This window comes from Dermacentor albipictus, chromosome 4 (genome assembly GCF_038994185.2).
Source record: "Dermacentor albipictus isolate Rhodes 1998 colony chromosome 4, USDA_Dalb.pri_finalv2, whole genome shotgun sequence".
In the NCBI taxonomy this organism is placed as follows: domain Eukaryota; kingdom Metazoa; phylum Arthropoda; class Arachnida; order Ixodida; family Ixodidae; genus Dermacentor; species Dermacentor albipictus.
The window spans coordinates 6,301,645-6,313,950 of NC_091824.1; the positions used below are offsets into that span (position 1 = coordinate 6,301,645).

At 50.8% G+C, this 12,306-nt stretch overlaps 1 protein-coding gene across 1 annotated transcript in view; it reads right to left on the reverse strand.

The window, feature by feature from the left end:
* LOC139059024 (collagen alpha-1(II) chain-like) overlaps window positions 1–12,306 on the reverse strand; it is a 1,291,347-nt gene that overhangs the window by 944,279 nt on the left and 334,762 nt on the right. Inside the window, exon 10 of the mRNA XM_070536814.1 lies at window positions 10,999–11,052. Within this exon, the coding sequence (XP_070392915.1) occupies window positions 10,999–11,052 (54 nt within the window). The remainder of the gene's footprint in view (window positions 1–10,998; window positions 11,053–12,306) is intronic.

Consider the following 12,306-nt stretch of genomic DNA (forward strand, 5'->3'; position numbering starts at 1 on the left):
GAGCGAGCTGAGTGTGATCTTCAGTCCCGTATACAAATGCCGAACGAAGGTGTCGCAATGTATGTCGAGGACATGACGCGTCTCTTTCGACGAGCCGACCCCAGCATGTCGGAAGAAAAGAAGGTGCGGTACCTGATGCGCGGAGTGAAAGAGCAGCTGTTCGGCGGTCTCGTGCGCAGTCCTCCCAAGACTGTGTCAGAGTTTCGTTCCGAGGCGGTCACCATGGAACAGACGCTTCGGCAGCGGGCACCATCATACAAACGCCAAGTGAACGCTGCCTCACGAACGAGCTTCTTCGGAGCTCTCGGGGGCCACGTCGATTTCTTTCGAGAGCTCATTCGTTCCGTAATCCGCGAACAACTCCGGCAGCTGTCGGTACCCTCACAGCCGTCGCTCAACTCCTTGTCCAGCGTTCTCCGTGACGAAGTCCAGCAAGCGCTAAGAGAACCACCCTTCAACATAGAAGCTCGCCGCTGCCGCGGAGCAGCCACGGATCTTTTTGGTGTGGAGCGCAGAACGAAACCGCTGCTGCACTGTTTTTCCTCGACTCATCCATCTCATCCATCATCTTTAAATAAGCCCGCCTCATCCATAAAAGTTTTGTGGTGGAGGTGCTGCGTACTCAAGCAAGCAGCACGGTTCTGTAACCACCTGATCTACTCCGAAGCCGCCGCCTTGCTGGCCTGCCCCCGTTGCCGCTTGTGGTCGAGATGTCTTGCGGTGAAGACGGAACCCGGAATGTCCCAGTTCCTGTTGCTGCAGCCCTTTCCCTGGTTACAGTGGTGCCTTCGGTACCTGCCTAAGCTGCGGCTGGTCCCTGGCAGCGTGTATACCTGATACAGCCTCGCACATACGGAGGGAAATCTGGCGAGGACATGGAACGGTGGCTCACACGCTACAAACGGATGAGCAACTATTACCATTGGGATGTGGTAACTCAGCTGTCGAACGCCATGTTTTTCTTAACAGAGACGGCGCTTGTGTGGTTCGACAACCATGAGGGCACCCTCAGGAGGTTGCTTGGGTTCGCGTGCAAAATAACGAAGTGTTTTGGGGACTTAGTTGTGAAAAGAAAAAATGCAGGCTGAACAAACGCTGCTGCAACGAGCCCTAGTCCCAGGCGAGACGTGTACAACGGATATTGAGGCTATATTGGAGCCGGAAAGACCATCAACCCTCGCATGCCAGAGGAAGATAAGTTACGTCGGCCACCCCTTAAAAGGAATTGCCGAGATGTGCATCATTTGCTCATCGGCAACGAGAACCTTGGTGCGGTAGTTGGCATCATACGGTATTGTCGTACATTCGACACCCTGAACATGCAGCGTACCACGCCTTAATTTGGTCGGTTACCGAATGTGACTACTGTTGCAAGTGTTGACGACTACGCATCCTGTGATCTCGAGTACACAATATGCGATATTGTACGTGAAGAGCTCACCCGACACGCGCACTCGACACATTATGATGCGGCGCCACTCCCAGGCCCCTCTCACCATGTTTCTATGACTGCAACTTGCGTCAGGGAATACAACGGCCGTTCTCGCTCGCCACCGAGGCCGCAGCGCAATCACTATCCTGAGTCGCGGTAGCAACACCGCTTCAGCTATCGTTGTCAGCCGGCCGTTACACACCAGGTGCCGTGCGAAGATGCGTTTGTTTCCCAGCGCCGCGACAATGCTTTTCAGGAGCACAATGCATATCGTCAACCTCCGGTGTGTAATTATTGTGGTGCTACCGGGCCCATAGCTCGGTTTTGTCGTCAGCGCAGGGAAACATCAGATACCACAAAACGCCATCAGCGTTTCCTCATGACGGCAATAATCAGAACAACGATCCCCTTGTCCGTCTATTGCAGGAGCACCTCTCGAGAAGTCAGTCGGTGAAATAGTTCTACCACTTTTGACCGTAGTCTGACACCGTCGTCTGCCTGACTTCGCTGCTCGCCTTTGCTGCGACGGCGGCTCTTACAACCGCAACCGCCGGAAAACTAGCCGGCCCGTCCGACTGACATGTCACACAAAATGATTTACCTCTGATGCCTCCGCTAGTTACGACACTTAAGACCGAAATACACGTGTTATTAGATGGAGTATACGTGCAACGGCGTTAGTGGACACTGGAGCAATCATTCCTGTTATGAGTCGTTCCTTCAAAGGGCGTCTTGGCCGCAAAGTTTTATATCTTGGCACGAATGTACGAGGTTTCGTGTTGGCGGGTAAATACTTCATCATCTTGGAGCATGCGTCCTTAACGTCTTGTTGGCCAGAAAGATGCTTCCAACTGAGTTTCTGGTTCTGCAGCGGTGTACACATCAAGTTAATCTCGGTATTGACTTGCTCCAAGAGTGCGGTGCTTTCGTCGATTGTGGCACCGGTAAATTTTCAGACAGCAGTGAAGTTGTTCCTGCCCTCGGTGACGAGCTCCCACCCGTGGAAGACGCACTGGTTGTGTACAAAGAACGTATAGTCCAAAGAACAAAGTACAAAGTCGAAAGAACGCCATAGTCCATGCGGTCAGTTGCTATGTTCGCTTCCGCCTTTGTCGTACCTTCTTTTTACGCCTTCGTTCAGCCTCTCACTGGTCAGTGTGCTAAAAACGACATCTTAGTGCCTCGCTGTATTATGTCGCGAGTGAATTCACTGTGGCCCCAAGTGAATTCACTCACCACAGTGAATTCATTCGCAACTGTAATCAGCTTCGTAGCGCACCAACCGTAAAGAAATACCCTTAGCAAATAATTGACGATGCCCTTAAACGGGCCAACTGTCTCGACCGGAAAGGAATGATCTGCACGGACAAGCGAGAGACGCCAATTTCACAAACTAATCTTATCCTAACACACTCTGAATCTATTCCTAATGGGTCGCACATTCTCAGGAAGCACTATAACTTACTGACACAGAGCGACCGTCTTAAAAACCTTTTCATGGAATTGTCGCTCTATCGTCGCTCTTGGGATCTGCGTGACCTATTAACCTCTTCCAAGGCTAAAGCGATTGCTCCTGCTGCTTGTCATTCCTGCAATAAGCCCCGTTGTAAATTTTGTACACATATGACCACATCGAAGACTGCTAGAAGCACAGCACCCAAATTTTCTGTTAAAAATCAACGGCCAGTTCACTTGCGACAGTACTAACATCATCTGTCTGCTTGAATGTTCGGTATGCCACATGCAGTGTATCGTTCAGAGCGAGACATCTTTTCGCATCAGCTTCAACAACCACAAAGCACACGTTAACAGCTTACCGCACCTTCCGTTATCTAAACATGTTCGACTGCCAGGTCATTCGTTTGAGAACATTAAAGTAACAGTAATGCAATCATGTTTCAAATCAAACCATGATCGATAAGTACGAGGATCCTTTCTCAATCCTAAATTTACCACTGTGTCATCTGGTATCAACGAGAGCGTAGGAAAAATGTCGTGCCTTTCTGTCATATCTTGATGTGTGTGTTCTTGTGCAGAATTTATAAACCATGCCAACTCAATTTGTTACTAGTCTTGCCATGCGGCGATTGATATGATTCTGTAACTTCATGTACAATCATAGTGATATCATAATGATACATTATACATATCATTTATCGTGTTTAATTTATACTTACTGTTCCACTTTTTCTGTTATTTTTTGCAAGTGCCCGCGTGCATGTACTGCTGAATCTGCCCACGTGCGCAGGCCCATTAAAGCGGGTGATAACCTGTATCTGTGTTTGTTCGGACGAAGTTAAACGTTAAAACATTAAAAATGCAATTTTGGTAAGTGTGCTCGTTCGTTCCTTAAATTATATATGTATATACATATATATATAGGAAGATAACCAACAGTGACACCAAGGACAACATAGGGGAAATTACTTGTGCTTCATAAATGAAATGAAGAAACGAAAAATAATGGAAATTAAAAATTATGGGGTTTTACGTGCCAAAACCACTTTCTGATTATGAGGCACGTCGTAGTGGAGGACTCCAGAAGTTTCGACCACCTGGGGTTCTTTAACGTGCGCCTTAATCTAAGTACACGGGTGTTTTCGCATTTCACCCCCATGGAAATGTGGCCGCCGTGGCCGGGATTCGATCCCGCGACCTCGTGCTCAGCAGCCTAACACCATAGCCACTGAGCAACCACGGCGGATTTATTGGAAATTAAAGTGGATGAAAAAGCAACTTGCCGCAGGGGGGAACCGAACCCACAACCTACAAATTTAGCCTACGATGCGCTACCAATTGAGCAACAGCAGCGCCGTTGCTCCATCCACTTTCTTGGGTATTTATGTGCCCTAGTAGAACCCTGGGAGTGTTAGCCAGCGCCACCACTCACAAACCTTGACGGCCTGTTGTCCATGTTGTCCGTGTTGCCCTTGGTGTCAGTGTTTGTGGGATTCTTATAATATGAGTAATAAAAATCGGGCCCCTCGGTTAACCCCCTATCGTCTCATTTCTCTCTCTCTCTCTCTCTCTCTCTATATATATATATATATATATATATATATATATATATTGTTACGGGAAGGAAGAAGCGTTCGTCTATTTACAGGTAGCTTTTAATGGCTGAGCCAACAAGCGTAGCGCATCGATACTGCTAAAACACTTCTTCGTCGTCTCCAAGACCACCATCAGCGTCGTCTTCTTTCCACGTTACCGACTGTGACATCACCCCCGTCGGAAAAAGCACCTGATTGGTGCGGCTCATCGGTCGAAGAAAGGTAAGGTTTGAGACGGCTGACGTGGATGATGTCAGATAGGGGTGAAGGCACCGTGGCATTCAGCGGAGACACTTCATATGTGACAGAGGTCACCTGGCGAAGGTTGCGGTAAGGGCCATAGTATCGCGAGAGGAATTTCTCGGAAAGACCAACATGCCGAGCTGGATACCATACTAGCACAAGAGCGCCTGGTTCGTAGTTCACGTCGTGATGGCGCTTGTCGTAACGGTACTTCTGGCGTGTCTGGGAAGCAGACAGATGAATGCGGGCAATCTGGCGTGCTTGGGTCGATGTGGCTATTACATCTCGAGTGTACTCTGTCGGCGAGTCGAGCGTGGTCGAGAGGAGTGTCTCGAAAGGCAAAGTCGGCTCACGGCCGAAGAGGAGATAGAAGGGTGAATAGCCAGCTGTGCCGTGGCGCGAGGAATCGTAGGCGAACGTGACAAATGGTAGAGCAATGTCCCAGTCGCGATGATTGGAGGAAACATACATTGCGAGCATGTCCCTTAATGTGCGGTTCAGGCGTTCGGTAAGACCGTTAGTTTGACGATGGTAAGCGGTAGTAAGTTTTTGTTTAGTAGCACATGATCGAAGTAGGTCGTCTATGACTTTGGAAAGAAAGTATCTGCCACGATCGGTGAGAAGTTGACGAGGTGCACCGTGGTGCAAGATAACGTCGTGAAGCAAGAAATCAGCGACGTCTGCAGCGCAGCAGGTCGGTAGGGCTCTAGTAATGGCATAGCGAATTGTATAGTCCGTAGCGACGGCAATCCACCTATTTCCGTCCTTGGATATAGGGAATGGTCCGAGGAGATCAAGGCCAACGAGAAAAAAAGGGTCGGCCGGTATATCCAAACGCTGCAGCAGTCCGGCAGGAGGCACAGCTGGTTTTTTTCGGCGTTGACACGACTCACACGCGGCAACATAACGCCGGACGGAGCGGTTGAGACGCGGCCAGAAAAAGCGTCGCCGAATTCGGTCATAGGTCCACGTGACGCCAAGGTGTCCAGCGGTGGGAACGTCGGGCAGTTGCTGCAGTACAATCGTTTGCAGATGAGACGGAATGACGGTTAGGAGCTCGGGCCCATCGGGGTGCATGTTGCGGTGATACAGGATGCCATTTTGTAGTACGAACACGTGAAGGGATGGGTCAGACGGAGCAGAGAGCAGGCGTTCGATAATGGGGCGTAACGACTCATCGCGTCGTTGTTCAGCGCCAATGTCTTGCAAGGCTGAGACGGAAAGAACGCAGATCGGTGCGACATCCACTAAACCGTCCGGTACATCGACGGGATGACGAGACAGGCAGTCGGCGTCCTGATGTAGACGACCCGACTTGTAGACCACAGTGTATGTGTATTCTTGCAGCCGTAGGGCCCAGCGACCAAGGCGGCCGCTGGGATCCTTGAGGGGGGAAAGTCAACAAAGGGCGTGGTAGTCGGTTGTAACTGTAAATGGTCGTCCATATATGTAGGGTCGGAACTTGCCCACCGCGCAAATGAGGGCGAGGCACTCGCGCTCAGTAATCGAGTAATTGCGCTCGGCGCGAGAGAGGAGGCGACTGGCGTAGGCGATAACGCGGTCGTGCCCACATTGGCGTTGAGCTAAAACTGCGCCGATTCCGTAGCCACTGGCGTCAGTGCGGATTTCTGTCGGAGCGGAGGGGTCAAAATGGGCGAGAATAGGAGGTGTAGTAAGCAGCGTGATGAGCTGCGAGAAAGCAGACGCTTGTTCAGAGCCCCAATAGAAAGGAACGTCTTTCTTCAGGAGGTCAGTCAGGGGACGGGCAACATGGGCGAAATTTTCAACAAACCTGCGGAAGTAAGAGCAAAGGCCCATATAGCTGCGAACATATTTGGCACAAGTTGGTACAGGGAAATTCTGCACAGCATGAACTTTAGCGGGGTCGGGGCGAATGCCTGACGAATCGACAAGGTGTCCGAGCATAGTTATTTGGTGGTGACCGAAGTGGCACTTGGACGAGTTGAGCTATAAGCCAGCGGTGCGAAAAACAGAAAGAACAGATGAAAGTCTTTCAAGATGAGTAGCAAAAGTTGAAGAGAAAATGATGACGTCATCTAAGTAGCACAAACAGATGGACCATTTCAAACCACGCAAGAGCATGTCCATCATCCGTTCAAAGGTCGCCGGGGCATTGCACAAGCCAAATGGCATTACTCGGAACTGATATAGGCCGTCTGGTGTGACGAATGCGGTCTTTTCACGGTCCATGTCATCCACGGCAATTTGCCAATATCCAGAGCGAAGGTCTATGGATGAAAAATAAGTGGCACCGTGGAGACAATCCAGAGCATCGTCAATGCGGGGAAGTGGATACACATCTTTCTTGGTGATCGTGTTTATAAAACAATAGTCAACGCAGAATCGCCAGCTGTTATCCTTCTTTTTGACGAGAACAACAGGGGATGCCCACGGACTGGAAGAGTGTTCAATAATCCCTTTGGCAAGCATCTTGTCAACCTCGCTCTGGATAACTTGTCGTTCAGAGGGCGACACCCGGTATGGGCGTCTGCGAACTGGTGCTGCATCGCCGGTATTTATCCGATGCGTCGCGACCGTAGTTTGACGCAAAGGGCGATCGTTCAGATCGAAAATGTCGGAGTAGGACTCCAAAAGGCCACGGAGCTGTGCGGCTTGTTGGGTGGAGAGGTCCGGTGCAATCATCTTTTTAAAGTCATCGGTCAGGGCTGATGCAGAAGGCGCATAATGAACAGTGGTAGAAGACGACGCAACAGATAGACAGAAATGTGGCACTCGTGCGTTGGTGACAACGTGGCAAGAGACATGCCTCGAGGAACTACTTGCGGGCACTGTCCGAAATTTAGGATCGGAAGACATGTCTGATTGTCCGCAACAGAAACGATGGTGTGTGGGAAGGAGACATTGTGAGAAAGCAGGACGGGTCTGGTTCGAAACACATGAAGAAGAGATTACGAGTTGGGACCAGTGCAAACAGAAGCTTAGGGATTTGTTCGGCAAACCCGTCGGCCGCCAACGTGCTGCAAAGAAGGACCTTGGGACCCGTGTACAGACGTCCACTGAATCGTACGTGGCCTATATCCAGGACGTCCTCGCTCTTTGCCGCAAAGTAGATAAGAATATAGCAGAGGCAGGCAAGGTCAGCCACGTCTTAAAAGGCATCGCGGAGGACGCGTTTAACCTGCTTGTTTATAAGAACATCACAACGGTTAATGAGATCATTAACGAATGTCGCCGCTTTGAAGACGCGAAGAGTCGCCGCATAGTTCAACAGTTAACGCGTCTACCTAATACCGCAGCTTCGTCGACGTGCGAAGACATTTGTCCACCGCGTGAGCCCACATCCTCCGAGAACGTCGTCCGTATCGTTCGGCGAGAAATCGAAGCAGCGTCTCCTGCCACGCCTGTGACGCAGTGCTTTGACGATTCCCGGCCGCTTGTGTCACTCATTCAGTCAGTCATTCGCCAAGAACTTGCGAATGTAGGTCTTCCATCCATCTGCTCCGCCAGCCGTCCTGACTTTGCTTCGTCTGCTCCCACTGCCCCTGTTCACCGGAGCCAATATGGTCCATATCCGAGCTATCGCAACCCGGCCGAATGGCGCACCCATGACAATAGACCCATCTGCTTTTACTGTGGACGTGTGGGCCACATCTCTCGCCACTGTCGAAGTTCCTGGCCAGCCCACTCTCGACCAAGCTTTCCCGCCTACCGCCGCTCCCCACTGAATCCTCGCCCGCCATCACTCTCCACCGAGGTTGAAGACGCACCTGACAACGCTCGAGCCACCGCGACCAGCCGATCGCCATCACCACATAGTCGCCGCTCCCGTTCGCCCCAGCTGCGTCGCTCTCCATCCCCAGCTTACCGTCGCCGCTCTCCGACGGGAAACTAACTGGGGCAGCTCCTGGAGGTGACGCTGCTCTAGAACACCGGTCTGGAATTCCTCTGCTGACCCTGCCTACTAGTCGGAACCTTCTCGACGTGGACGTGGATGGTTTGCCCGTTACAGCACTCATCGACACTGGAGCCCAAATTTCCATCATGAGTGCGGAGCTTCGAACGCGCTTGAAAAAGGTACTTACTCCTGCTCCGACTCGACTGCTCCAGGTAGCCGATGGTGGAACTCCGGCTGTGCTTGGAATGTGTACTGCTCGTGTCAGTGTCGCCGGTCGCCACACGTCCGTTTTAACGCGATAGCGTTAAGGAGCTCGTGTCGCAGAAAAGCCGGTGTCGTCGGCGTCGGGTGTCGGCGTCGGCGGCGTTGACCGTGAGCGATAAATCACGGCAGGCGCTTCATAAATAAAAAGCAACTTCCAAGATTGGCCCGGTGGGAATCGAACCCGGGTCTCCGGAGTGTGAGACAGAGACGCTACCACTCAGCCACGAGTTCGATGCTTCCAAGCGGTGCAAACGCGCCTCTAGTGAATGCGGTGTTGCCTTCGAAACCAGCCGTGGAAAGTTATACTGCGGTGTATATCGGTAATTATGAACATGTAACGTACAGAAGTCACAATTACACGAGTTGCGAAGTGCGTTTCCGCTGCATTTCTTTTGCGCTTTCCGCACACGCAGAGCCATCTTGCGGCAAACACAGAAGACCCCCTCCTCTCAATGTACGGCGCTGCCCCGACAGGAGGCGCGCCGCGCGCGCATTGGGACCGCTGCCAGGCGCGTCGCGGGACTCCCTCTCCCCTGACGACGCTTCGCCGTGCTTCCGGTTTAGATTACTATCTATCTCTCTGCCCGTGCCGATCACGACGTTTGGCTGGCGTAGATCGTTTCCCCTCCGAGACACCGAGTTCTTTGGTTCGTTTCGTTCGCTCAGGCGCACGTTTCGTTGTCGCGCCGAACGCTGCGTTGCTCGACGTTCACCGCGTGATAGGTGGGCGCTAAGTCCGATGCGGGGCGCATCGTAAGTGATTGCTGTGCCGTAGCGCATTGTCTTATACCCCTTGGCGGGTCGACGGGAACGCTGTCGCGTCCCACTCTTGAAGGCGAAGCTTAAGCGTCCTCCAATTTTTGTTTAGTGTGCTGGACCATTGCCCTCACAATGTGATCCTCGGACTCGACATTTTGTCCGCCCATTATGCTCTGATTGACTGTTCCGCCGGTGTCGTACAACTTGACTTACCCCGCACCTCAACCAATGATGTTACGGGAAGGAAGAAGCGTTCGTCTATTTACAGGTAGCTTTTAATGGCTGAGCCAACAAGCGTAGAGCATCGATCCTGCTAAAACACTTCTTCGTCGTCTCCAAGACCACCATCAGCGTCGTCTTCTTTCCACGTTACCGACTGTGACAATATATATATATATATATATATATATATATATATATATATATATATATATATATATATACAGTCAAGTAGACGCGCGTATGAAGCGGATTATTGATGTTTCGGCCGGGGTCCGGCCTTCATCAGTTCTTCATTCTGATGAAGGCCGGACCCCGGCCGAAACGTCAATAATCCGCTCCATACGCGCGTCTACTTCCCTGTGAATATTGACCCGGACCCAGCACTGCTTGTTTTCTGATATATATATATATATATATATATATATATATATATATATATATATATATACATATAAACACAGACACGGTCCGAAAAGGCAGTCGGGCCCCAGCCTCCCTCCCCCCACCCCTCCGGGAAGCATGAAAACTCGCCGCCTATTGCTCGAGCCCCCCATACCCGAAGCCAGCACGAAGGAAACCAGCGCGCGGCGTCCTGTACGTGACGTCACTGACGAAAGGGTGCCACTCTGAACTCTCGCCGCTAATGGCGGGTGCGCGGATACTATTTCGAAAGTGATCGCCGATGAAGACAGTCCACCGTGCGCTGCAGTTTCCCTGCTGTTCGCCTCGAAGCGAGAGGCAGCACGATGTTCAATCGTTCACTGCTGCGGCCGCGCTTCCTCACTCCACCTTTTTGACAGCGAGTTCCTGTGCTAATTGAGTGAGGTGTGTTCATCTTTGCTCGTGTGTACGTGACATCATGCATCCTAATTTAGCTAGTAAGCCCATGTTTACAAGTTTATGCGGCCGATAACTCTATTATCCTTATTTCATGTGCCTGCCTACGAATTTGATATTCCAATCGATGCTTCGCCTTTCGGGTGAAACTGCGACTGTTTTTCTCAAATTATTAAGCAGGAAATTTTAGAAGGACGATTGTACATTTGGTCACTTTCTAGTTTATAACCACACCTGTACATGCAAGACGTTAGAACAAGGCGTACGCTCACTCGCATGTTTGTTTAACAAATCCATTGTAAAATACTCACATCTTTGCCTGGAATTCCTGGGAGTCCTCTTTCACCTTGAGGCCCTGGTGGACCCTGTTGTGACGCAAAAATAAGATGCCATTGTTAGCCTTCTATGCGAAGTGTCAGTCTTATCGCGAGCAGAACATTTATTGAATGTTAAGTGCGCTCATTGTCTTGCGCTGTAGATGGCTGACCATGAAAACGACGGCCATAATCGTCATCGTGAAAGTATTCTCGTTACCAAATCACTGGCCCCACTGTAACCGTTTATCTACCCCCGTACTCGCCTCGCCATCGAACCTGGGTGCGTTAAAGGGGCTGACAACTGGCCACAATGTGTTGTAAGACCTTGATGAAAATTAAACGACCATAATTTATAGTGATATAGTCCTGCACGCTCTTCGGGATTCACGTAGGAAATATAATTTTTTATTGGCAAAGAAAATCACAGAAACCAGTATGTGGCGAGGCCTGGCGGTGAAATCGTGATACTTCGACATGTAGTCAAGAGATTACGGTACGTAAGTCGAATGTCAAAAAGTACAGTATGTTTATTGCTTAAAATTGCAGTTAGCATATTATTAGACACTTGCGCTCTATTCTATATGTATTACGGAGTAAAGAATGTCCACGCTAACGAGTGGCGCACGCGTGATCCCACATGCACGCTGCTGTATGCGAGCGAGTATTCGACGAGATTGCAAGTACCCAGAATTTTATGATCTCCCCGTAATACAAGGTGCCACCTACGAGTTCTGCCGTAAATGGGTGCGTTTTTATGCGAAGCATGCTAGCCGCACAACCACGCTCTTCCTTGCTGCGCCGCGCGCGGCCGCGTAGCTACCATACGACGTCATAACAGCTGCAGAAGTGGAGGCTCAACTCGTGCGCTCGCTTGCGGCCGCGTAGCTACATAGCCGGGTCTCAGCTCGTGCGCTCGCCTGCATGAGTTGTTTCTTCGTCTAGCCGAACCAAATATAGCCAAGCAACAGCAGTTCACCAGGCTAAGCAGTGGTTCAACAACTAAAATAAAGGCTAGCATGCTTCGAAACCTGGGCTTCATCTTAGCTAAGCCACAGCCATTTTTTACCTTCTTGTCGGCGCCTCTGCTACGCTGTACCGACGCCAAGCTCTCTGCAGACCGTCGTCAGATAGTCGGCGTCGACAGAGGCGCGGACACGAAGGAAAAAGCGCTGTTGCCTACAGTCAGCAGACCAAAATTGGTGTCGGGTGAGTGAGCATTTACCAGTCGGCATTCTCCCGCTGCATGTGGTCTATCGTGTAAGTCGGATTTGTCGCTTCCGCTGCCGCTTTTTCCATCGAAGC